The 25152-nt window shown below is 35.7% G+C and overlaps 6 protein-coding genes across 13 annotated transcripts in view; 2 read left to right on the forward strand and 4 right to left on the reverse strand.

Annotated features, from left to right (window-relative positions):
* Positions 1–663, reverse strand: part of LOC128880506 (steroid hormone receptor ERR2) — an 18284-nt gene extending 17621 nt beyond the window's left edge. For 3 of the 5 annotated variants that reach the window (XM_054130686.1, XM_054130683.1, XM_054130682.1), the window contains exon 1: positions 426–663. In XM_054130686.1, coding sequence (XP_053986661.1) covers positions 426–449 — 24 coding nt within the window. In that variant the 5' untranslated portion in view covers positions 450–663. The remainder of the gene's footprint in view (positions 1–425) is intronic. The other 2 variants (XM_054130687.1, XM_054130684.1) reach the window with 1 other exon arrangement.
* The window catches only part of LOC128880505 (DNA polymerase alpha subunit B-like), a 15640-nt gene extending 3265 nt beyond the window's left edge, over positions 1–12375 (reverse strand). The window contains exons 1-8 of one of the 3 annotated variants that reach the window (XM_054130676.1): positions 12227–12375; positions 11654–11873; positions 11500–11548; positions 6491–6591; positions 5246–6040; positions 4958–5173; positions 4116–4890; positions 2551–2692 (exon numbers count right to left, since the gene is read on the reverse strand). In XM_054130676.1, the coding sequence (XP_053986651.1) occupies positions 4572–4890; positions 4958–5173; positions 5246–6040; positions 6491–6591; positions 11500–11548; positions 11654–11873; positions 12227–12305 (1779 nt within the window). In that variant the 5' untranslated portion in view covers positions 12306–12375 and the 3' untranslated portion in view covers positions 2551–2692; positions 4116–4571. Of the gene's footprint in view, positions 1–2550; positions 2693–4115; positions 4891–4957; positions 5174–5245; positions 6041–6490; positions 6592–8809; positions 9035–11499; positions 11549–11653; positions 11874–12226 lie in introns of those variants that run through there. The other 2 variants (XM_054130677.1, XM_054130678.1) reach the window with 2 other exon arrangements.
* A 76-nt stretch (positions 12376–12451) lies between these two features.
* LOC128880504 (dipeptidyl peptidase 3) lies at positions 12452–15756 on the reverse strand. 2 transcript variants are annotated; one of them, XM_054130675.1, is made up of 4 exons: positions 15632–15756; positions 14701–14998; positions 12871–14620; positions 12452–12796 (listed from the first exon to the last, which is right to left on the reverse strand). In XM_054130675.1, exons 2-4 carry the CDS (start codon positions 14974–14976, stop codon positions 12645–12647), a joined length of 2178 nt encoding a protein of 725 aa, XP_053986650.1. In that variant the 5' UTR covers positions 14977–14998; positions 15632–15756; the 3' UTR covers positions 12452–12644. The 2 variants fall into 2 exon arrangements, with proteins under 2 accessions (XP_053986650.1, XP_053986648.1); XM_054130673.1 differs by lacking the exon at positions 15632–15756 and adding an exon at positions 15248–15407.
* Positions 15757–15865: 109 nt separating this feature from the next.
* LOC128880507 (DNA repair protein RAD51 homolog A) lies at positions 15866–17677 on the reverse strand. Its single transcript, XM_054130689.1, has 2 exons — positions 17135–17677; positions 15866–17054 (listed from the first exon to the last, which is right to left on the reverse strand). Exons 1-2 carry the CDS (start codon positions 17222–17224, stop codon positions 16119–16121), a joined length of 1026 nt encoding a protein of 341 aa, XP_053986664.1. The 5' UTR covers positions 17225–17677; the 3' UTR covers positions 15866–16118.
* A 905-nt stretch (positions 17678–18582) lies between these two features.
* LOC128880312 (N-acylneuraminate-9-phosphatase) lies at positions 18583–25119 on the forward strand. Its single transcript, XM_054130260.1, has 3 exons — positions 18583–18930; positions 23514–23997; positions 24077–25119. The coding sequence occupies exons 1-3, from the start codon at positions 18745–18747 to the stop codon at positions 24262–24264; spliced, it is 858 nt and encodes a 285-aa protein (XP_053986235.1). The 5' UTR covers positions 18583–18744; the 3' UTR covers positions 24265–25119.
* Positions 18948–22878, forward strand: LOC128880308 (neurochondrin homolog). Its single transcript, XM_054130254.1, has one exon. The coding sequence runs from the start codon at positions 19933–19935 to the stop codon at positions 22171–22173; it is 2241 nt and encodes a 746-aa protein (XP_053986229.1). The 5' UTR covers positions 18948–19932; the 3' UTR covers positions 22174–22878.
* Positions 25120–25152: the final 33 nt, after the last annotated feature.

The raw sequence follows: 25152 nt of genomic DNA on the forward strand, positions 1-25152 counted from the left end.
CGGCGAGCCACGGGAGATAAATTACCTAACGTGCACGCCGTAACGTAATAACCGAGTTGTCGCTAAAGTTGACTGACGGTACGCGACGAAGATAATACGTGTTCGTTTACCATCGGGAAATAAGGGAACTCAGACACAAAATCATCAGAGTTTAGCAAAGCGGTCGAAACACAACATTCCATCGAAGGTCATCGCGAGTTGTGGCGAGAGAAATGTGCCTCGTATTCCGTACACGAAAACTGACTCAGTCAGTGAATTTTCGAACCAATTTGCGTTCGTTTCGAAAACGATCGATATTCGTCTCGATATTCGATCAAGAGAAATTAACGACGGAAGCAGACATGGGGAACGCGCGCGCAGCACGTAAACAAAGCCACGAGATCGAACGGAGAACAAGAGAGAGGTTAGGTGACGACGACACTTACCACATCGTACATCCAGGAATCCATGGCATCTGTCGGAGGCTTCGACAATGGCACTGGAGATCCTACGGTGTTGATCGTTGCACTTTATCACGGGGAAAAGCGTAAACGATCGCGGCACGGAGAATCTAATCATTTACGAAGTACGCGGAGATAGAGACACGCGCGCGGTCACGCGTATGTGCATACTACCCCCTACCACGACGTTCACGGCCCGACGAGCCGTACGCGACTGACGGCCGATACAGAGGATACGACAATACTCGGAACCAGCCGATCCTAACACCGGGCGCCACGAATCCGCGAAACGCACTTTTACTACGCTAATTACCTTATCTATATAAACTAAATTGATACTCGTAGAATTTTCACGTGATATCGGCTTACAAGGGACGTCTGCTGGCTTCAAAATTCTATTTCTTACTTTAAACATATCGCGGAACTTCGAAAACCATGAAACTTTGATTTAACTGAAATTATACATCTGTATTGTATTTTGGAGCCCAGGGCAAAAGGCTCTAAATTTGCCTGGTAGTGAAAGGTTAGTTCTATTTGAAGTTATGTGAATTCAAAACGGACCCACTGTATGCTTAACTTTTTCCGTACGACGAGATGCACCTTTATTTGACCAATCGTTGAAACGAGACTCGCAGAAGATTATTTTATTAGTTCCAGTAACGGTAAAGGTTGTTCTAAACTTGCTGTTCTAAATGAAGAAGATCGACGAAATATGTATTCTATTCATAGACCACCAACGGGGATCGTTAAAAACTCTCACTCTGAAATATTCAGAGGAATCGTTGCATTTTTCAGAGTCTTCGAGTTAGATTCGCCTGTATCAACGATGAAATCGACGACCATTCGAATCTGACGATGCTATCGCTACATACGAGCATGAAGGAAGTATCGTTGCGAATATTGTCATGGTCATGATTAATCGGTCGTTAACTGATGATTCTCGAACCTCCTACTCGAGATATATATTCGAATACTCGAAAAACGGATCCATTAGGTAGCTTCCCTTCAACTAATACGACTAACAAGTTACTCAAGCACATGACTGCAATTAGCCAACGTCTATGGGGTCCTATGGATGGAGAGGAATTGCGTGCACGTACGACGCAATTGAATTTTCAAAGGGGAGTAGATCGATGGAGCTACAATTCTCTCTCTTTACCCCCATGCTTGGATACGGTGGTCCTGTTCTCGACACCGAGATGGTACGCTACTGGCGTTATGCGTGCTACGTGTATATGCACGACGATGAGGGTGAGTGGGTGGGAGATGGGGGCGGTGGCTGTGACGGCAGAGCGGCGGTGGTAGCACTGGAGGCGGCGGCGGCGGCTCGTCAGTCGACGGAGGAGGAGAAAGGTGGCCAGTGGCCTTGAACTTGGCTGCCGCCGTTTTTGTGCACAGCCGTCGCCCGCCGAAAACAGCCCACCAGCGTAGGCTACAGAGTTTTCTGTTGACACACCGCAACACCACCTCCCCGAACTTGACCTAGCATTGAACACACACCGTTTTCAACGAGTCTGTCTCTCCTGGGTCTCGCCTAACTTCGCTTTCGATCAACAAAATTCTATATTAGACCCGGACCAATCTATTTTATTCATTTAATGCAAAAAGCTCCTAGAAACATAATATCAATTATATTTATGAATTCCAAACGCAAGTATGAACCGTCTGAAACGTAAACTTCGTATCTACGTTGAGTTTCATATCCAATCATAAATCATTCCCTCACATTTATTGTCCGCCGACTGTTTTCGAACAGATTATCTGCAACGAGAACCATTATGCAACATCGTGTCGCATATTTTCGATGTTTCCTGATACACTCGATAAGGAAGACAAGTGTGGTAATCGAGGGAAGAATTTGCGTAAGATATCGAGACTGCACGTAGCGAGCTCTCGACAAACTTGTCGATACTAGTCCAGATGAAACATAATTTATAAATAAATTACTATGTATTGGTTTCATTAGTCGTCTATTATTCCAATAAAAGTTTCTCCATTTCTAGTTTCTAACAAAAGAGACGCGCTCTAAAAAAAAATATCAAAACCTGTGCCAATGGAAGCAGCCGGTAAAGATATAGCCAGGGTTGAGGTAGGTAGACTACGAACTAACCGGATCGATATGGCACTCTCGCTTTCTGGTGTTCTCGTTTCATCTATCTGTGTCGCGTTTCTGATGCAGTGCACAAAATTAAGCCATCTTCTACCAATCTATCCGTTTTCCAAACTATGATCCACCGAAAACAAGTGTATTCCTACGGTAAGAAAAATGAAAACGTTACATCGTACAAAATGTATACGAAAATGAAAATGGAAAATGGTACCCATCTTCAAAATAAAAAGTAATTAGAAGAACATCCGCTGTAACGAGTATTGTTTACATTTGAAACACTCTACTGGTCACTCAAGGCCATCAAGGGTCTAACCTAAACATATCGTCTGGCACAACAATACCATCGTTGAATGTCGAAAACAAAGTCACCGCCAATCTATGTAAACATATTTCTTTTGATTTATTTATAAACCATCCCAATTTTTTCGTCAAAAATTGAAGCACTTTGTACATACCGGACACTCGTTCAATGTTGCTAATCATTCTCAAAAAATCAATTGATATTCCACGCGATACACGGTGAAAATTTAATTCTTCTATATGCAAACGGGCGCGTGCTACGCGAAAAATAAAACGATCTATCGGAAATATTTAGGAAATCGTAATTTTGTTTTTCATTAACTCAGCTTTATCGATTGTTACCTTCCAAAATGGAAAGACGATCTGTCGGTAACAAAGAAATTTGTAATCTCATCGGTCGGTACAAATATTTAAAATAATAACATACCATTTCGATTTTAATAAAATAAAAGGAATCTCGCGAATTCTTAGACAAAACCATTAATGTTATTGATTGATAGAAATTATATTCATTGATATCTGTCATGCAGTGATTCAATGCATTAGCCTACTGTGAACAAGAGTACGTGTGTTTGTAAGCATTGAATATTCAAAGGCTATTTAGCACAATTATAGAATTACATAAAAGGATGAAACCTGTTACATATAAATCTTGATCTTTTAGAAAATCTTATTTCAGCGTGTTTCAATAATAAGTAAACATACGTTTTGGATTTAATATGTAACCTAACTGTTGTTAAAAATACAAAGTAGATACACTTAATAGCGGAATTAATTTGCACTTTGTATGTATACAAGTTATAGACAATATCATACCATTGGAGCTATTGATGTATCGATTTACAGACTATGAGATACGCGTAGCTTGAGAAAAGCCACGAAATCTCGTTTATCGTCACTCGCTGGATTTCATAACTCGCGTTTTTTTTTTTGGATGAAAAAAAAACCAAGGCCACACAGCCTTGTTGTGAAACCCCCGTGTAGTTGACTTTGAAATCGAAAAACAAAATCGAAAGGGAAACCGATGGATTCGCGATTTGGATGGAACATGGAGCGATCGATGACAAAAGGAAATTAACAGACGAAACACGAAATACAAAGTAACAGCAAAAAATACAATGTACACAGCAAGACGTAAACGAATTTGTAACAAAGATGGCGGAAGGAAATTTGGCAGATCGTTGGTGCCCTATTATTTTTGCCTTCTCTACGAAATAGCGCCAAGGGAGACATTAACGAACGTAGAAATAGATCCAAGAACTTACCTCGAGATCTGCGATCGTCCACGTATCTCCATCGATGCTTGGAGATTTTCAATCTCGAGAAAAATATTGTAGCAATGGCCGATTCCACAACTCACTACAAGCAGAAAACTCGACGGTTTCGATTGTTGTGCTCGTGGCGCCATCACACGAGTACGAGTACAGCAAGAATCATGACCCAAATGCGGTTGGTGCTGACCTCTATCAAGGAAATAACAAATTCTTAGTTTTCTTGCACTCCACAGATGTTATCGCAAAAAAAAGAAGTTCAAAAAATCCAAGTCGCAGCGATCTAAATTTTTTTTTTTTATTATGAACACACTGTCAATTCTTTGACAAACAACGCGAAAACACGTGCAAGACTGCATCTTAATTATTATCTTTGGCACTAGTGTTTAAAACAAAATACGCAGGAATGTAAAACACAAAGGAAGGTAAAAAATGTAAACAAAATCGAACTTAAACTTTCGCAATTTCACAGGATACATTTTTTGGATCCCATTTCCCGTTACTGGCTGGTCGTATGCACAACTTGGCATAGATATATTTCTGCAATCGTTCCGGATTTAAAACAAGACACTCGTTGACTATTTTGCAATAGTATCTAACATCGGAGGGTAAAATGATGATATGCGGTTGTTGTTCAAAACATGCATAATTTTGCCAAAGAGTAGTATCAAAGTTCAACCCTGAGAAAGGAGGGTACAAAGGATAGAACGTTGTTTGGGATAATACATGATCAGCTAAACGGCCGAGTCTGTCCATGCCGGGAGTATTCCTAAAAAAAAAATTATTCGTTAGATTCGAACTTTTATCGTGTCGTTTATATATACCGTTAAACTTACGATATTTCTTGCTGTCCTAAATGTCTGAGAGTATCGACGGAAGTTATTCCTATTTGCAAACCTTCAACGTTTATTATACATGGGTCTGGCATGGAACATAGATTCGCGGTGTTTGATCCAATTTTGTTTGTATATATGGTGAATTCCGGCGTCGGATAAACGGGATCGTGATGTGCGTCTCGATTGGAAGATATTACTACGACCCGCGTAGATCTCCTAAAATTCGAATAATCATTGTTAGTAAAAATCGTAGGAGCACATTAACGTCACGTTTAATAAGATATGTACCCTTGTAGACATTGCATGACCCTCGACAAAATTTTATCAAAAAACTCTTGAAAAGTATCTTTCAAGGTACACTTCTTAATCTCAGAGTGCGTATATTCTATAAAAGGACCAATCAAGATCAATATATTCGGCTCTTCATCTACGACGCGTTCCATGAGATCCCATAACGGCTGGTAGTTTAAATTGTCAGATGGTGTGAATGGACCAACCGCAACATACACTCTCAAATCTTTTAATAATTTTGGAGTAGCTGCTAGAGGTGCGTGGCCTTTTAGAAACAATTCCTTCGCAATTAGAACGTTTCCCGCGGTATTAATACCTTCCACCGCAACTATCTGTCCCGCAAAAACAGAATAGTGCTTGATTCCGCTGAGATCTAGTCGAATAATAGGCGCATTGTTGTCACCCTTACATTTTTTGCAACCTTCTAGCATAACCACCTTAGTACCAGTTGATTTATCGATCATGGTGGATATTCTGCCCCATGTTCTAAACGGTGTTTGGCTCACGGATATTACGTTTCTCACGTAACGCACGTTGGCCTCTGTGGGTCCCATTTCGTTCCAAATGTGGCACAGTCGCTCACCAAAACTTTCACAATTGCTGGCAAGAGCGGCCCCTTGTTTGGACAGCATTTCGTACATGTACACCACATCTTTGGGTACGTGAGGATTATCAGCCTTTGCGATCGATATATCGTATTCGTTTTGTTTCTTCCAAATGTGTACATCTGGGCCAAAATTCAAAAGAACTTTGCCTCTAACGAGAGTACTTGGGGCACGATTAGGCACAATTCTGTAACAACAGTTGTGATATACTAACTGGAGTACTGGATGACATCTAAATGTATCAACTCATTTCATACGTTATTTCATTTCTAATCTGATTTGTCCATATGCACACTTGTGAATTTTGTAGTTCTATCGATTTCTCACACAGTAGAACCTCGTTACTTGCGTGTTGATAATTAGAAGCGAGTGAAAGTGAAATTGAAACATTACACAAGAGCTTAAACAAGGATTATTAGAAAGAGGAGGAAAATTTACATCGAAAAGTCCGAGAGTCATTTTTCATGAGAAAAACGTGGAAAGCTGCTAAGCGTGAAGGAATGGAAAGGTTTCGACAAACCTTCCACTGTGGATTAAAACAAACTCCAGAGTTACCTCGATAATTGCATGAATGGTCAACCCCGTTTCTATGCAACTATCGAGATTCTACTGTCCTTTCATTAAACAGTCTGCTTACGTTTTTGAACTATAAGTTGATGGCGAAAACGTTTGATCCACCGCTCGTATTTTAGTATCGTTTCCGGTTTCCGTTGTCGGACTTCTCGCTCTTTTAATATGCTTGGAAAATGAAAAAAAAAAACGACACAAGATAAATCATATCGATGCATATATTAATAAAACGTGTTTCGATGAAATTAAATATCGAAAAAATTAAATATAAATTACATTTGTGGTGATTGGTAAGTGCACTGATTCCGAGAGAGACACAGACAACCGTAGACGAGTATGTATCTAGTCACGAAACGAAAGAAAACGTGCACCACATTCATACTCGTCTATGGAATCATCTGTTTCGCGTCGCGCTGAGTCTTATGTAAATAAACAATTTTCCAGTGTCCAAACTTTTGTTCAACTCTTCGTAATCAGCAACGAAGCCATGATGTTTGATCCCAAACGTGCTTAATGAGTGTGGATCTAGTCACAACTTGATCATCTGTGCACTAGACCTTCACTCATTTGGCAAATTCAGAGAACGTTTTGTATCGCCCTATTTCTTCTCGCTCCTCCTTTGTTCTCCTGTTTAATCTCTACGCTTCGAACTTCAGTTATAAATTATTTCTAAGCGATCTCAAATAAACGCAATAAACGCAGAAAAGATTTCGAATTAGCAACGCCTACAATGCTGGAATATAAATAGTTACGGTGGCTCGCGTTCAGAAGTTCAACGCAACAAGAAGGGTTAACTGTTGTTAACCTGACCGTTCTTCCCGCTTGCGTTATTACGCATTATTTCAATCGAGTTCGAGCTATTTCTTGTAGTTTGCGTTCGATACTATCGCATTAAATTAAAACCGGCCTTTCTTCGACGAGTTTCCACGTACATATCAAATTCCTTTGAGAACATTGTGGCCCTGCGTTAACGTCGATACGATACAATAACAATCGTAAAAACGCTCGTTGTTCTGTTATTGCATTGCGGCGAGTAGCTTGGAATTTGCAGAACAATTGTAAAGAAACGCCTTTGCGACCTCTACTATGTTTAGGCTCAGGGAATCAAGATAATTCTGTATACAAAATGTTTACGTTATCAATAGAGGAAGTTTTTAAACAAGAATAGTATAAAAATTGTACTCGACTTACTTAAAATAGTAAGTTATGCAACCCGTGTGACGATAATTTGAAGGGGTGCTACAAAATTACAAAGAAAATTAGTTCACAGTTTACATTTTTGTAACGTGTCTTCAAGTTATCACCTTGCATGTTACTTAACTTATTATTTTACCCATAAAAAAAACCCCTTACTAAGTTGTTTCGTATTTCTTTGAAGCATGTCGATTGGACAACAACAAAAAAAACTGTTAATTGCACTCACAGAAGCGTACGTTACATAAGTAATACTAGTACTTTGGTCGAATGTTCCAAGACGCGAACGTTGGGGAATAATTCATTCGAACGATACTTGCTGTACCAGATCATGTAAAACTTTGGGTCGATCACCGAGAGCTATGTTCCCTTTCCCCCTCCCGTTGAGTAACACACCAAGCCGAGGAGACTATTTCTCCTTCTATCCCTCTCTCCGTGAACTAGCCGCCCCTGGCAATCTTTCGCCCCACTGTTCACAAAGATACCGTGGGAAATAACGCGAAGCTTTTACTAGATACAGTTGTAACCAGCCACGGAAATAATCCGTTGGGATTCGAGTCGTTTTCGAGCGCGAGTATAGATTTTCTTCTTCTTCGAATCGACGCCACGAATTTCACGCATACCGTGTGGTAAGAAAGAACGACAAGGATCAAGAAATTACAAGAAAATGAAAGAGGAAGGAGATGGGACTGTCGATTGTTGGTCAATTATATTTAATTGGTAGATTCGAACAGCTCCCTAAGGAAACGATCTTTCCAAGCACGAGCTGTTCGAGAAAACCATGGTTAACTTAAGCCTGGGTCAATAATCGTGCCATCGAATGTTGTAATTAAAAAAAGAAAGGTCCAAAACTCAATCACAGACCTCGTGAACCAAGATTTAATAGTAAAATACTTTTCTGCTTAGGAATTCTAAACATTATTCCAATTACACCGAACGTGTGCAAGAATATATGTGCTAAACAAAGGAAAATAGACCTTAATGCAAACAAAATATAGAATTATTAACGATAATGTACACGGCCTTAAAAGAATCGTATCGCGTATAAATGCTGGCGCGCGCGAGCGCAAATACAGTCACATGCGTACGCGTGTACTAATATACGCGTGTGTACGAGTAAAATACCACCAGTGCGAAATTAATACGTAGTACAGAGAAATAAATAATCGAATCGAAGAGAATCGTGCAGTACCTTACAATTATAGGGTAGCCAAAGGGACCGCCTTTGCACGAAAGACCTTGAGAAAATATCGAAAGAAGCATGCGACATAGTCGAAGCAACAGGTTGTAGCGACGCGACGCTCAGCTCAACGAAACGGTCGACGACATTCACGCGCGCGCGCTCGCATTCACGCACACACAAATACGGAATCTTCTTTCTCCCTCCTTTACGCACACGATACTATTCTGCTCTGCCACACGCACACACGCATGCATGTGCACGAAAGATACACAAGGTTATTCGTAAATTTCGCCGAAACGTTGAAGATGAAACGAGCAACACGATCGCAGGAACGGAGTAAAACGAACCGAAACCTTACTCGAAACGTAGTACAGATCGCGGTTTTACGAGTGCTCGATCCGACACGATCTCTCGCACGATAAACGTACAACTACATTTCAATCGTAACTATTCGATGCAACGAAAAAAGACGAAAGGAATCGAAACGCGAACAATAGCGGCAGCGGTAACAGCCAGTAGCAATAGCAACAGGTCGTTGCGACGCGAGGCGCTACACGATTGGCGGAATGACTTTCGAGTATGAAATTCACTCAAACCGAATTCCATGATGGCCGACGCTCCGCGGTCAACCGTTTTAACGTGCGATGCACCACATCGTACACTTCCTCCCGTTGTAATATACCTCGCGTACGAACCATTTCGCTACGGTCACAACAGCAAAATAACACAATTCCGAGCCGACGCGAACGAAACGAAAAAATCCACAACGAACCGGCAAAACACTGTACGATACACTCTGAATCCGCGTGACGCGCTGACAGACAGTCGGTGGCGTCGTCGATTCGACGCCATAGAGATGCTCGGTTCGCACCCGGCAATCGTTTCGAAAATACAAACGATATGTTCGTTACGCGAGACGAAATATTTAATTCACGAACGAACGAGCCGATTATATGGAAGATAACTCGAAAACAAGAACGCTATAACGCGAAAGGAACAACGCTTAGTTCAAGGAAACTGTGAGAGCACGCGCACGCGCGCATCAGGATGATAATGGAGTCTGGGTCCTTGAAAACTGAAATCGTACCCTTTGAAGAAATCTGGTCAGCTCTCTTAGATGGAAGGAGAACCCCTCCCTTCACGATTCTGAGGAGGCAAGCTGTCCTTTTTCCACCAATAGGAATGAATCTGACTATCCCCCTCCACGGAACAGTGTCCTTTGTGGGAGACGGTTGAGAAAAGGGGAGGGGATAATGGCGGCAATCTACCTGGACGATTTTTGTGGCGGGAATTACGGTGCCTCTGCGAGATCGTACAACAACGCTTCTCTTCGGGATAAGAAACCACCTGCCGGGGAATCGCGTCGAAAATTTCACCCGTACCGTAAACATTCGACGTCTGTAGCAACGCTTGGCGATGTATAGTACAATATTTTGCTTCCTGCTACATGCTGTACATCTACCGATACTCTAACAGTACAAATCCATTGAAATTTATCATGTTTGTGACAGAAAAAATGTATTTCCCACAGAAAAAAAAGGAGGATGAATGAGAAGAGTAACAAAGCTATAAATCACGGTAGAATTAGTACGAATGTAATGAAAAACACGATCAAGTTCACTTTGCAATACATAATTTAAGCTTCGAACAAAAACTGTTAAAAGATATTTTGTTCTGCTTCGAAACTGAATAAATTATCTGAAGAATTATATATATTTATTTATATAATTGTATAAATTTTTATCAGAAAATAATCAAAATATTCATTGTACTACTTGTGCGATTTTATTATAAGGAAACCTGAATATTTTACGAAGAATTAGATCTACAGGTAGATATCTTACGTCATTGCTACTATAGACTATAGATCGACCATAAAGAATGTAAGACAGTGTTGCCAAAGCGACGTAAATATCATTGCAATGCCAAGGTTAAGGTTTCACATAAAACGTATCCTTGTTTCGTCGATACGATACATGTATTGGTATTGGTTATAAAACTAATAACAATTCGTAATTTCTATTGTTAATAATCGTTGAAAATTGCTACGTTGTTTTCAAAAAAATCTTCTAAAACTACGTCTTTTTTTTATTACAGATGTTAAGAAATCCAGTCTATATATGAAATGTAGCAATTAAAATGGTTCATATTTTGTATTATAATTCGAAACGTAATTTCGAAGATAAAGAAATACTTCGACTAAGCGAAAACCTTGCGTTCCTTGCAAAACTAACGACGTACGATAAAGATAGATTGCGAATTTATAAAATAAAAACAAGTCTACGAACAAATTACGTCATAAATAATCATTTTAGTTGTACTACTCGTAAAGAACAAGCAGTTTCATAAATCTGGCAACAATGCAGAAGGCCATTACATGGGTGGAGACCTTTTCCTTTAGAAAGAGAGAATAAGGGGAACGAGCACCTTTTGAAATCATCAAAATAGTCTACTCGAATTTTAACAATGTGTATACATAGATGAGAAATATAAAATTTTAGTATCAATTCTATTAAAAAAATATGTTAAACAAAATAAAATGTAAAATATCATCATGTCCAAATGTTTCTTGTAATAAATATATTATAGAATAGAAATATGATAAATTCAATGAAATGCGATTTTGCTATAATTAATGTATGGTAGGGCAATATAAAAGCAGGATACAAAGAATAATTTGTGACCAAAATAAAATTTACCTTCAACAAAGAAGATGGTCCAGTGTTGTATATGTCCAAAACATTATTACTGTTGTAATAATGTGCAACAAATATATGTAAGGATAATATTTAGATATAATAAAAAATAGAATATTCTTGTACTTGAAATTAATTCTAGCATGTCAAAGGATACGTGATTTCTTGGTCAGTCTGTATATCCACTTCTATATTAGATATTGCATGTGAAACAGTTTCAATAGAACTCTCTTGACCTTTTTTAAGTTCTTCTTCTTCTAACTTATTAAGATCATCTAGCGTTGGACTAATATTTATAGAATGTGAAACAGTGTACGAAACCCATAATTCTACAAATGTTTCTTCGTCAATGTTATAAGCATGACAAAGCTGAACACCTAATTGAAAATATTTTGTTTATAGATTAACCGAATGAAAAACACAATACCATATAAGTATAATATTCAAATGATACACGTAATAGAATAATTAATTTTTTAGGATAAGGTTATAAAAAATAGTTATGTGTCCTTAATACCTTTCAATAAATACTGTATTCTTTAAAATATACGCAACACTAAAAAGAATATCATTCAGTACGAAATATAGCGAATACGTATCATATCGTGAAAACTTACTTTGACTTGTAACGAAGTGTACTCGACAATAACAGTCAATTAATTTATTCATATAAAAAGCTAAGCTGTTAATATTTTAACACTATGAATAATAGATTTAATAATTGACTTACATCTATCAATGACAGATTTGTCTGGAACATCACAACCTAAATCACAGAGACACGAAATTAACGACTCTTCCGACACCATTTTGCTCGGTAAACTACATTCTTCAGGTTTTTCCCGCCAATTTGACCAATGCAGCCATGCGCGGTATTGCGAATGTATAAACCGTGCAATATGTTCTATAGGTTATGCTAAATTTTATGAGGAAAAATTTAATGTAAAAAAATGAATGCAAATTAAACGCATATTTTATTTTATACAAAATTTTCAGTATTCCAGAATGTATTTAAAAAAAAAAATAAATGATTTGCTTTGTTCAGTATATTATATATATATGTTTATACATATATACATACACTATACATAGCATACATAATAAAAAAATTATATTACAATAAGTAGTTTTGCTGATGCTTAAATCAATTAATGATTTTCGAGTGTAAAATATTCTTTATCTTTCTCCCAAAGTTCAATAAGAGTTTTCGAAGTTTCTGAAGATGGGAACCTCTCCATCCAAGATTGAATTACTCCGGCAAAATTAGGTTCATAATTTTTCAATTGTACTCCATTTTCACCTGCTCCAAGAAAAGCTAAATTAGTATAACTGGAAAACTTCATAATAAACAGAAATAACGATTTAAATACGAACCATTAACAAATGTGTTTGATTGTACAAATATTTTACGAGGTTCTTTAAAAGCTAAAACTATATCTCTCCAACGTGTCCATGGTTGTGGTCCTGTCTCAGGTACTTCGCTGTACTTTTCATACATTTCCTTGGCTGCCTCAATGTCTCCTGTACTTTTATAAACTTGTAACTTAGTTAAGAATTCCCTGATTGCATTTTTTCCAACTGTCAGAATCTTAGACCTGTCTACAGTTAATAATAAATTTTTTCCTGCCTCAGTTTCAGTAACAGTAACAAAGCCATCACCAGCTTCCATACAAACTCTAAGTAAGACATATCTTGCTTGGGAGTGAGCTTGTAACCATTTTTTAGTAGATGGCTGATAAAATTCTAAAGCTTTTGCACAACCATTCCATAACAGAGACAACCAGTTTACATATATTATGTCGTCTGCTTTGGAACCTTCGTGTCCAAATATCTGTAGTATATCTTTTTCTAAAGACAAATAGAGTCCAACTGCTTCTGCTCTACATTCTTCATAAGAAGATCCCATTGCACCAAATTTCGAATCGTATGTTTCACCAGGCAGATAAAATTTATTTATTACTTCCCCATTTAAAGGATTTTTCACTTTACCCTTCTCAAAGTTATAAGAATCAGGTCCTAATTGTCTCAATAATTTTCCTGTTCCATGACCAAGAAGTTCATGCAAACCAACTTGCACTTCGAAACTAGCAACTCTATAAGTATTCATTAGGGTTTGATCCTGTTCAGATAAAAACTGTATCACATCCAACTTCATATTTGCAGGAATTACATTGCCCAGAGAAACATTTTTAAATCCTTCAGATTGCCTAATTTCGTCGTAATTTGGAATATTTATACCTGCTGGAATACCAGATCCAGAGAATGTTAAAACATCTAAAGAAGTAAAATCAGGTCTTAGGAATTCATCCTTTTCAAACTCTTCTCCCCAAGGAAGTTTTGGTATAAATTTTTCTGCATTGCTCACTAGTGTAGCAAATTTTGCAGACATTTCCTTATTTACCATTGCTACAAACCCTTCAAATTCTCCTCTCTGGCCAGCAGGATCTCTATAATTCTCAATAAAACCAATGTAAGTTTCTATCACTGGCCCTTTATCTGTGATCCAGAAACGAGAACCATCTTTATGAGCTTGTAATGACCCTGTTGTAAAGTGCTCTATATATTTATTCAACATATTTTTCTCAATTTCATTTGCAGCATATTCTTTTGCCTTCTGCAAGTTATCAACAACTGGAACCAACAGCTTGCTATAATCTCCTCTCACAATTTTAAATTTAGCCTTTTTGAAGACCTCTTCAGGCAATGTAACACTAGGATCAGTATCAGTTTTTACAGAAGCTAATCTAATTTCATATGTATCCATATTTTTTCCAGTTTCATCTACTGTTTTAAAACACCTTGCATTATAAGATTCTAATCCCTTTTCTTGCATAAATTCATTAACTAAGTCAGCATCTTTGTCTGTACAATTGGCAGAGAAGTAAGTTGTAACACCCTTATCACCGAGTCCCAAAGATTTCAACTTTCCTTTTATCGAATACATTACATCTTTAATTTTATTCCAAATATCTTCAATATTCTTAGAATTATCTTTGTAAGCCTTTGAAACTTTTAATATTGCCTCAAGCTTTTCTTTAGGCAAATTAGGAATTATTTTACTATCCCCAAAAGACTTATAATTACCAGCATTTGCAAAAATTCCACAAGTATATACTAAGAAAGCCTACAAATATTTGTTTGGATGAAGAAACAAATGAATACTATAAACAAAAACAATAATAAAGTTTAGCATTGTTTACTTACTGTAAATTCATCTTCACTGACACCTGCATTTAATGCAGATTTCTTCAACTCATCTATTGTTTCAGATATAAAAACATTGTGTAAAAGTGCAAATATTAATGGAGATTCAGGAGAAGTTTGTATAAACACAATAAGACCACCGTTCCATGCAGCTTTACTTAAATAATGTGCATATAATTTTTCTTTTGTTGTTAGAGCATTAAATGCAGGTTCGCAATCTAAAGAAGTTATCGATTGCTTGTTTGGCAAAATAAATAAGGAAGTATCTTCACTCATTTTTGTGGACAAATGCCTTACACTGGAATGCAAAATCGTAATTTACAAGTTAATGTATTTGTTACATATAATATAAACTCTTGTATAAATCGTTGTACAAATGCGAATGAATGTACTATTTTCGAATAAATGATTTACAAAACGTGTTTGAGGTTAAGGCGTTTTGCAAGAAACGTCAGCAATAAGTGAGATTAATCTCTATAAACCATGTACATATATGTGTGTGTATCTATTTGTATAGTTGCACAGATGCATACAGTAAATAACCTACCAAAACTCAAAATTTTGTTTTAAATGTTTAATTCTTCTATTTGCCACAAAAATTGGTTGAATAGTCTTTCCCTTAAAATAAATATCAACTGAAAATGGCCGTAAAAAGTTCTGGAATACCTTTTTAGGAACGACTCTTTGCCGGCAAAAAGTCCTCACGTGTAAGTTAAACATTGTAATTTAGAGCAAGAGAAGATAACTATAATTTGATAGTCAAACACACATACAACTATTTATAATTAGTGAGAGAGATCTCTTCTTGGATACATACGCATATCTCTATTCTAAATAGAACCAGTATTCGATAAAATGTGAGATAACAGTTAAAGACCAGCATTTCTTATATAATTTATTTGTTAAAGTAAAGAAAAAATTTTAATTTTACCGTTATGTATACGAAATGAACGAAGCAGGATCCGTTTCTGACTTTTTAATTCTTCCTTCGAATAATGTTCGTTAGTGCGCTTTATATACCTTTCTTATCTTTATCGATTTTTATCACGCAGATATTTAGTACTCACTTGGTTTAAAATTATCGTGCTTTTAAACAAAAATTTATAACGAGATTTTTTAAATATTTTATTTTTTACAATGTACATGTATTACATAAAATAGCCATTATTTATTATCCAATCTTTGTATGTACAACATTACCATGTTATTTTTTTCCTTTTCCCTTGTTTTATTTTATTTTATTAACTTTTACTTATATGGTATGCAGAGACTAACCAAATCTGTAATTACTTATTCGATATTTTTTGTGTGATAAATCAACTTACATGTCCTTGAGGCTTAATGTATAAATAGAAAAGAAGTCACAGTTGAAAGCACTTTCTTACGAATACAAATATTTATAAAAGATGAAAATAATACTATTCTTTAACATCCCCAATACCATCTGCATTTATAGCAAACATTGCTTCACTCTCAGGCAAACAAGGTGAATCATAAATTTTACATATTCTAGTTTCCCCCCTGCCTTTACGCAAATACAGTCTTGTAGTACTGGCATGTGCTATAATATTACCACCAATTGGCTTTTTCTGATCTCCACCAAACATACTTGCTGCACCATCAACCTGTGCAACAACTTGGTTTGTTATAACAACTGCAACACCATGCTCATCAGCTATTCTCAGCAACATTCTAAGGAATCTGGCTAAATGCATTTGTCTAGCAGATAATTCTCCTCTTCCAGAATAGTCAGTACGGTATAGGCCAGTTGCACTATCCACTATCAGTAATGCATATCTAGATTCTGTCATCATAGCACTAGCCTGAATTAATAACTGTGTTTGGTGATCTGTATTGTAAGCTCTGGCACAAGCTACATTGTCTAAAACATTATCCCCTGCCACATTATACCTTCCTGCAACAGCTATTAATCTTTCAGGTCTAAAAGTTCCTTCTGTATCTATATAAAGACATTTCCCTTCTGCACCACCCATATCTATGGGTAATTGACAATTGACTGCAAGTGTATGACACAACTGAGTTTTACCTGACCTGAATTCCCCAAAAATTTCTGTAATAGAACCTGTCTCTATACCACCCCCTAACAATCTATCCAATTCAGCAGAACCAGTTGTTACAAAAACAATATGTGATCTAGTTTGATGAATTTCAGTAGCACTTTTAAAACCCATCACAACCAATTTTGAAGCTTCTTGCAGAATTTTATCTGCCTTGGCTTCACTAATACCTTTGATGTTAATCAAATGCTTTTTGGGAGCATAAGCTACAGCTTCTACAGTATAGTAACCAGCTTCCTCTAATTTTTTTACGTCTCCTGCTGTGATTCCATTTCTCTGAAAAACAGACATATTCATTAAATTGTTTGCGAATAAACTAAACGAGGAATAACCAAAAGATGTAAAAATCGACTTACTTCGAGAGTTTTTATTAATTTTGCTTGAGGATTATAGTCCTCAAATTCTTCCTCAACCGGAAGGGTGGCTGTCGTAGCTGTGGCTGACATTTTTCGATATTACTTAGAAGCTTTTAAATGAAAGATTATATCTGCAATAAAAGGAAAACACAGATTCGAAGGCAGGGTTAACGTTGCGTCAAAATGTTATGACACCGTTAACGGCAAAGCATCTCCCAATCACATTATTAGTTTTAATCAAACTTTACAAATGCATGTTTTCATTGCTCTTACAAGATACTATATAATGTTAATGTTGCATTGTTTGTTTGAATTTAAAAAGTATCTGACAACAGAGGTGTTTTGCACGTGAGTCGGCGCAACAAAATGTACTATTTATACAAAGGCTTGTAGATGAGTTCGTACATCCAATCACATTCGACCATTCCGTATTCTACCAATTAAAATAAATAGTATATAAGTTATATACGCTACTATACAGAAAAAAATATATAAAGGTATCAAATAGGAATACAAATATAGTTAAAACACAAATAGTGGCGATAGAGTAAGAAAATGTACATTAGACCTAGTTACATTTTTGAGCTAAAATACAACAGACCAATGAGATATTTCGCAAATCACATGATTCTAGTATCAAATAAAAATGGCGCAAACTTGCTTCTTGCAGCGCCATCGGTGGGAAAACGCCCAAGTTTGTAGTGAAAATAGTTCTTACTGTTCTTGTTAGATGACGCCACTAACTAATAAATCGATAATTATGGTATTTATAAATATAAAAGCAGATGTATGTCTAAATAATATTTTCAAAGAGTATATTGTGGTGTTGTAAAGCAAAGAATCGTATTACTTATGCATTTATGAGTAAAAAAGAATAATTGATCAAACGTATCAGTGGCGCCATCTTATAAAAATGATGGGAACTATTTTCACTACAAACTTGGGTGTTTTCCCACCGATGACGCCACTTAAAACCAGTATTAGTTTAGTATACTTTTATTTATTATTTTTATTTATTATTCTTGAATTGAGAAATGAAATTGGAACTGAAACAATGTACTTAAAACCAAGACAAAGTTTCATGCCAAAAATTTAACATTTACGTGTACAATTCGTGCACAAATTATAGAATAGGTATGTGTTACATTACATGTCTAATAAACAACTGTTATTTTGTATGTTTTCAATCCTCATATATTTAATTGTTCCCCTAATAATATAATGAAATAGACTGCGAGGATTGATGGTATCTGGAAAATTGTAATAAAAGCTAGCAAGGTAGATTCCAAGTCAATTCAAATACGAATAAAATAAGTTTGAATTCTTCGTTAAACTTCATTGGTAATTGCTGACGTTGTACGAACGATTAAATTAAAAAATTAGATTACGTATTTATCGACGATCAATATCGTACGTTTCTATCAAAGATGTCTCTTCGTTCGATAGACAGAGAAGAAAATGAAGGAAGAGAAAAAGGTCAGGAACGAAGGGTATTAGGTCGAGACAAGACGAATGCGATTCGTTGCGATATCCGACTGTCGAGATAATTACTTATCCCTCCCTAAAGTGTTCTCAGAAGGGGAGACGTTCTATGAATATCATATGTTTTTATGCGTGATTCTTCGTTGAAGCATCGTTGGATTAACAACAACAGCAGATATATCCTTGTTATGACAATGGCGACTTTTCGTAAGAAGCACCTTTGTTCGTCGAACGTAGCTGTAAGCGCCGTATTTTTCGATCTGGACAACACTCTCATCGAGACTAGGAAGGGCGACAATCAGACGTGTCGGAAGGTATGCTAATGTATTTGAAATAATATCGTGTATAGAAACGGTCAGTATTACTCATGTACCAGAAATATGTGCGTGTATGTTTCATCCTAGCGAATAAGCGAAAAACGAACCTTCGATTTAACGTCAGAGAAACCGCGAAAGGTCATACTCGTGTCGATAATAAGTCATTTAATTAGTCGTGTAGTACATGTATTTTGCTTGTTGTTTTTCTTCCATTTTGGAGAATTCTCTAAGAATTACGTTCACTCTCTCTCACTTCCGTTTGTATATGAAGATCGCACGAAAATAGAAACCTCTGTGTAATACGAGCCGACTCCCAGATATAGAGCTTTCTCTCGAACGGTTATTTTCGACCGATCCTACTGGTACTGTCCAGACGCTCAACATAACGTAGAAAAAGCGTGCAAGCACGTTACTGAAGGTTTTCACGATCCCGAGATACCAGTCCGAGCGTACAAAAGATTGCGTACTACGCGTTATCGTGAAGAAAGGTTATGGCGGTCACTTACTGAAAACAGTATACGTTTCAAATATTTTTCTTTAAGCGAATTTCGGGGAAAATAGTGACGTAAATAATTTTCAGTGTTATTCTCTTTTTAACGTAAGAATCAGTGAGCCTTATTAACCAATAACCGATGACTTATATGTAAAAGGGAATCGCGAACGTCATTAACCTTACATTGGCAATAATCCATTGGGTTGTAATGTATACGCGTTTGTGGAATAACGTTCGTAGTGGTACAGCTTTATTTTTATCCCTCTAAGTGAGTGTGTCAAAGGGCAAGGCTAGTTCCAAAGGGGTTCATTCTGGGAGTACTGCCAGTTGGCTTTTGACTGTGTCATGTGAAAGATGCACTCTTCTGTGAAACCTTGTTGAATCCTTCGTAAATAATTGTCGACAAGCTTCATTCGAAAGATTGTTATCACGAAGTTTACAAAAACGTTCTGGGAACGTTAAAATAGTATTCGATTTTGTTGAAATTTTAACACAAAACCGTAACAATGAGTATCCCAGAGGGTGTGAAGAAGTGTGTGGCAATTTTAAAGGCAGTAGAGCATGACTCTGAAAAATTTGCTGCATTATTCATGGTTACAAAATTAGTGGACAGTAAGGATTGTACACCGGCAGTTAAAAAGATATTATTCGAAGCTATCGGCTCAAAGTTCCTAAAAAAGTTGTTGTCTTCTCAAACAGTTCCTGTGGATTGTCCCCCACAAGTGTATAAATCTGTAGCATTGTCTATACTTTCTGCCTTCTGTGGAGAACCAGAGTTAGCATCTCACTCTGATATGATTTCTTTTGTACCTGCATTGCTTGACATTGTATCTCAAGTTGATGAAGATGCAGCTGATGATATGTTAATTATTGTTAGCGAAGCATATACATGTTTGCAAAATATTGCGCAATATCCACCAGGGCAGAAAGCTTTACTTGAACAGAAAGCAATTTCAAAAATGTGTGATATTTATTCTGAAAAAAGTTTTCAAACCGATCAAGCTTTGAATATTTTAGTCATGTTAGTTGGAAGATTTGGTCCAGATGCTTGGGATGCAACAGATACTGCACCCTTTCATGCTATCATAAATAAAATTGCATTAGACTTTGAAACTGATCACACTGAAAGGAAATTTGAATTATGTACAATTTTGCAAGCTTTATTAATGTCGTGTAGGAGAGACACTGTTATTGAAACCTCTAAAGAGGAAACTTGGCCATCTAGCATTCATAAAGCTTTGTTTGACATTCTTGGATCAAAAATAGGAAAAAGTCAACGTGATCCAGCATTGAAGCTTGCTTCTGTAATGATGGATCTGTTAGGGGCAGAATGGAGTTTGTCTGATAAAGAGAGACCTAAAGCATTTTTCTTACTTTTGATTCAACTGGCATCCATAGAAGTTAGGATGCAGTTGGAGGGAAAACAACTTAAAGGTATCATGGCAAATTCTGATTTAATTACATCCTGCTTTGTAATTCTCGAAATTTCTCTTACATACATCACCACTGATCAGTTAGATTTAGAAGAGAAAGAGAAACAGTCATTATATACAGCCTTGAAGGGAGCTTTTGCTGCAGTTATAGGTTTACTTACAGCAGTCTCTAAAATGAAAGACTTAACAGATATTAAAGAACGAGTATTTATCTGTGCAGTGATAAGAGTACTGGCAGCATGGCTTGCTCAAGAAACAAAAGCCATGCGTCCACAAGTTCATGCAGTTTTGCCATATATTCTGTCTGTAGCTAATGACACCTTCTATGCTTACCGAAACAGAAAATTAGCAGAAAAAGCTAAAACAAATGCTAAAGTCAAAAGTGAGGAAGGAACAACATCAGAAGAATCAGTTGTTCAGGATCCTTTAAGCGAAATTGATCTCTTGAGATTATTATTACCAGCTTTATGCTATTTAACAGTTGAAGAGGAAGCTAGAAAAATTTTACTTAAACATAAACAAGAAGAAGTCTTGTTTGAATGTTTGTCTTATCATTGGACAATTGTTCATTATGTAAAGCCACCAGTGCCAAGATCAGAGAGATTGAAAGCATTAAAAGAAGCAGAAAAAGGAGATGATTTAGAATTTCACGTTTCAGACGCGATGAAAGATTCAAGAACAGCCATGGTGTCTGTATGCAATGTTTTAATGAATGTCACTGTATTAGAGCCAAAATTGGTAGAAGAGTCGACAGTATTTGTTTCCTTATTGAAATTTATTTTCAATAATCTTCCAGAACTTAAACAAATTCCAGAAAATTTAGTGTTGCACGGTCATCTAGCAGTTTTGGGATTGTTGTTATTAAAACAACAAGCAAAACGTATTAAAAAAAATGATTTTTCTATATGTCGATATATTCAAGCTACTATAAGGTTTTTATGGGATGCATACATTATCGACGAGAGTAACGATCCAACCGAACTTGTTGTTTCTATGCCATATAAAGAAAGATGGATGGAAATTATGGAACTGTGGTTCCTTGGAATGCAAACAATGGCTGCAGTTTTGCAAGTAGTACCTTGGCTTTCTCAATTCACTTTGGAGTCAGGTTGGGCTGAAGAAATGGTTGAAACTCTTAAAAAAGTAAAAATAGGAAGCCTTCAGCCAAAAGAAAAATCTGCTTTTGAAGATCTATTATGTCATTTAGTTAAAGCAGATGAAAACATTGCTTCTGTTTTGAAAAAATGTGGAGTTTTAACTGTGTGCAGAAATCATCGTATGATGGAACTTGGAAAACAACTTTTTGGAGATTAACGCAACATGGAAAACATTTGTCACAATATTCTTTTAATGTTTAATGCCTAAACTGAACGAACGACAATTTATGTTCTTGTTGAAAAAACAAAATATAATTATGTACTTTATTCATCACACAATATTCTTTAGAATGCAGACTTGCATATAAGTACCTCTTGTAACATGAACTTGTTTTGTCAAAATAACATAGTCTAGTAGTGTGTTGTCTGCAATTTTGTGAAGCTGTCATAGTCCAAATATAAATTTATGTGGCAATCTTATCTGGAAATAGTTTTCTGGCAAGCAAAGGAATCAATGAATTTCTCAATGGACTATACATGTTGTAAAGCTTAAATGTTGAAGTACATTTCTGCTCAGAAGTATTTGATTGTTTTCTATATGTATATTTGATAAAAGAGTAAAAGATTAAATGTCATCTTTAAGATTTTTTAAATGTGTCTACATTCTGATAGTAAATGAAAATAAATTTTTATTGTAGCAGACACATGATCAAATACTTTTGAACGGTAGTGGATATTTCAAATCAAAATATTTTTACATTTTATATATATTCATAGGCTACTAAAAATTTTTACAAGATAGACATACATTTACTATTGATGTAGTTTTAGAATGTATATACTTTAAAAAACGTTTATGTATAATGAATTGTTTTGTAAAATAACAAATGGTCTTATTAAATTGAATTGTTTTTTTAAAGTATTATCTCTTTTAAATTATTACCCATCTCGATATTAAACAATAAGAAAATTTCAGTAAATAAATTTGTTGAATCATATCAAAGTTATTTTGGATGTTACAAAAAACTTATGACATATGGACAAAAATAATAAATATAAATATTAACATCCAACAACTAAGGCTTTTAGGGTTGAAGTAATATAAGTTTGTTGTTGGCACAACTGATTTTGTTGTGATTACAGCAACGACCGCGGGTGCCACTTCGAGTGTCCACTAATCGGCTCGAGTATTTCAATGAATCAATGCATTTTCTAGGTAATCATCAAAATCTGAATTAAGTGACCTAAATTCCTAACTGATCGTTTGTGTCCTTTTTTCCCAAAACTTAGTTATATTATACAAATCATTAAAGTCCACATTCAGTACATGCTACTTCATCATTCTTTACATACATATTTCAGTTTCTAATGAAATTGATAAAACTAGATCATTGTTTTCAAACATTAAAATACATGATTATAATATTGTATTGAATGTGGAAATCAATTGCATTCTCCTTTAGTATGTACTCTGTATTCTGTTTATTATTTCTTGTGATATTACTTGATATGTTAAAACAGTATTTCTAATAGATTGTATTCTAAATTTATCTACAGTTGGCTGAGGAATTAACACAAGAATATGGCATCCCTGAAGATGTATCTGTCAAGCTGACAGCAACATATTTGAAGCTCTTTAGAAAGTGTCCTGATAATGTGATTTATACTTTGGACGTTTGGCGTACAACTCTGTGGAGTAAAGCACTTGGAGAGAAATACTCATATCTAGCAAAAAGGATATACGAGCGATGGTTGTATTTACGATATTATTATTTGGCTCTGTCGTCAGATGTAATTTCTATGATCAGACAGTTGAGGAAAAAATACCTCTTAGGCTTGATTACAAACGGCCCTTCCAATGCACAATGGGAAAAAATACGTAAACTTTCGCTCGAGCAATACTTCGATATCATCCTAGTATCTGGCGATTTACCATGGGAAAAACCACACAGAGAAATATTCAGAAGAGCATGTCGATTTTTAAATGTTAAGTCAGAGAAATGCATAATGGTTGGTGACAAACTCGAAACCGATATTCTAGGTACATTATTTTTTATTGTACTATACTTGTTTATTAAACAAACTGAATGCAATTAAAATAAAGCGAATATTTTATGTAGGAGGAATTGAAGCAGGTCTGGGAGGTACAGTTTGGATTCCGATTTCGGACAAGCCACATTTATTAGAGGAAGATCCACAACCAGATTTTACTATAAGTCATATAACAGATATATTAAATATTTTAAACAGAGGACCTGATGCACCAGAATTAGAAGATTCTTCTTCAAATGCATCCGACGGCAGCTGATGAGAAAACAAATTATTTTTTTTTATTTTTCATAAATTATCAGAGTTACTGGGAAATTTTTGCATACTAAACTTTCTTCATTTTATTTAAACTCGAAATATTTTCCTCGCAAGTAAGTACTGTTTATTATATAGCTTACTGCAATATGTAATTTGTGTTATTTGCTAAAAAATAATTCAGAGACATCTTCCAAAAATTTCTGATTACCATGGCACTAAATAGAAGAAGATGAAAGAATATTTAACTGTTTGTACTACGAGGTTTTTTCTTTTTTTTTTTTTAGTATGTTTTCCCCGCGACTAAGAATTTCTATCTTAATTTTTACATCGTATACATGACACTTAAACTGCTTTTTTATTTTCCTTGAATTTTTTTGTAGTATTTTCTACTTAATTTACCATTTTAAAAGCAGCTACAACTTCACGAAAACTGAATATGTGAATGTACTATAAGTGAAAAAAATGCAACTTACGTACAAAGTGCACGAGCACGTTTGCACCTGTGTATTAATACGAAAAGTATATACTGTTAATGAAAGATAACCATTTTAGTTTTATATTCTATGTATACTTATGTGTAATGTATACATTATATATAATAGGCTCTGTACAATGTTACAAACTATATTGTAGGCATGTAAACATATGTTTAATATATAAATACTATATATTGTATAAACAGATCACATACATATTGTAATTACATGTGTACATCTAAAACATGTATTTTTTCACTACATATTTTATCTTTGTTGATAACGTAGTGTATAGGAATGAAACAGAACTGATATTGTAAAAATGATGGAAATACTTAAAGAGACACAACTAATAAAACGAACACGTTTTCCATTTAATATTTTTTAAATGTTCATTGTTTTGTATAATTAAT

Source organism: Hylaeus volcanicus, chromosome 7, assembly GCF_026283585.1.
Source record: "Hylaeus volcanicus isolate JK05 chromosome 7, UHH_iyHylVolc1.0_haploid, whole genome shotgun sequence".
Lineage (NCBI taxonomy): Eukaryota > Metazoa > Arthropoda > Insecta > Hymenoptera > Colletidae > Hylaeus > Hylaeus volcanicus.

Excerpts from the sequence above, each read along its gene's own strand:
- LOC128880504 (XM_054130675.1), bottom strand. The coding sequence starts at position 14,976 with ATGAGTGAAGATACTTCCTTATTTATTTTGCCAAACAAGCAATCGATA. Across the intron at positions 14,621-14,700 it reads TCAGTGAAGATGAATTTACA|GCTTTCTTAGTATATACTTG; the intron begins GTAAGTAAACAA and ends AAATATTTGTAG. Across the intron at positions 12,797-12,870 it reads ATCAAACACATTTGTTAATG|GTGAAAATGGAGTACAATTG; the intron begins GTTCGTATTTAA and ends TTCTTGGAGCAG.
- LOC128880507 (XM_054130689.1), bottom strand. The coding sequence starts at position 17,224 with ATGTCAGCCACAGCTACGACAGCCACCCTTCCGGTTGAGGAAGAATTT. Across the intron at positions 17,055-17,134 it reads AATTAATAAAAACTCTCGAA|AGAAATGGAATCACAGCAGG; the intron begins GTAAGTCGATTT and ends TCTGTTTTTCAG.
- LOC128880312 (XM_054130260.1), top strand. The coding sequence starts at position 18,745 with ATGCGTGATTCTTCGTTGAAGCATCGTTGGATTAACAACAACAGCAGA. Across the intron at positions 18,931-23,513 it reads ACAATCAGACGTGTCGGAAG|TTGGCTGAGGAATTAACACA; the intron begins GTATGCTAATGT and ends ATTTATCTACAG. Across the intron at positions 23,998-24,076 it reads ACTCGAAACCGATATTCTAG|GAGGAATTGAAGCAGGTCTG; the intron begins GTACATTATTTT and ends TATTTTATGTAG.
- LOC128880308 (XM_054130254.1), top strand. The coding sequence starts at position 19,933 with ATGAGTATCCCAGAGGGTGTGAAGAAGTGTGTGGCAATTTTAAAGGCA.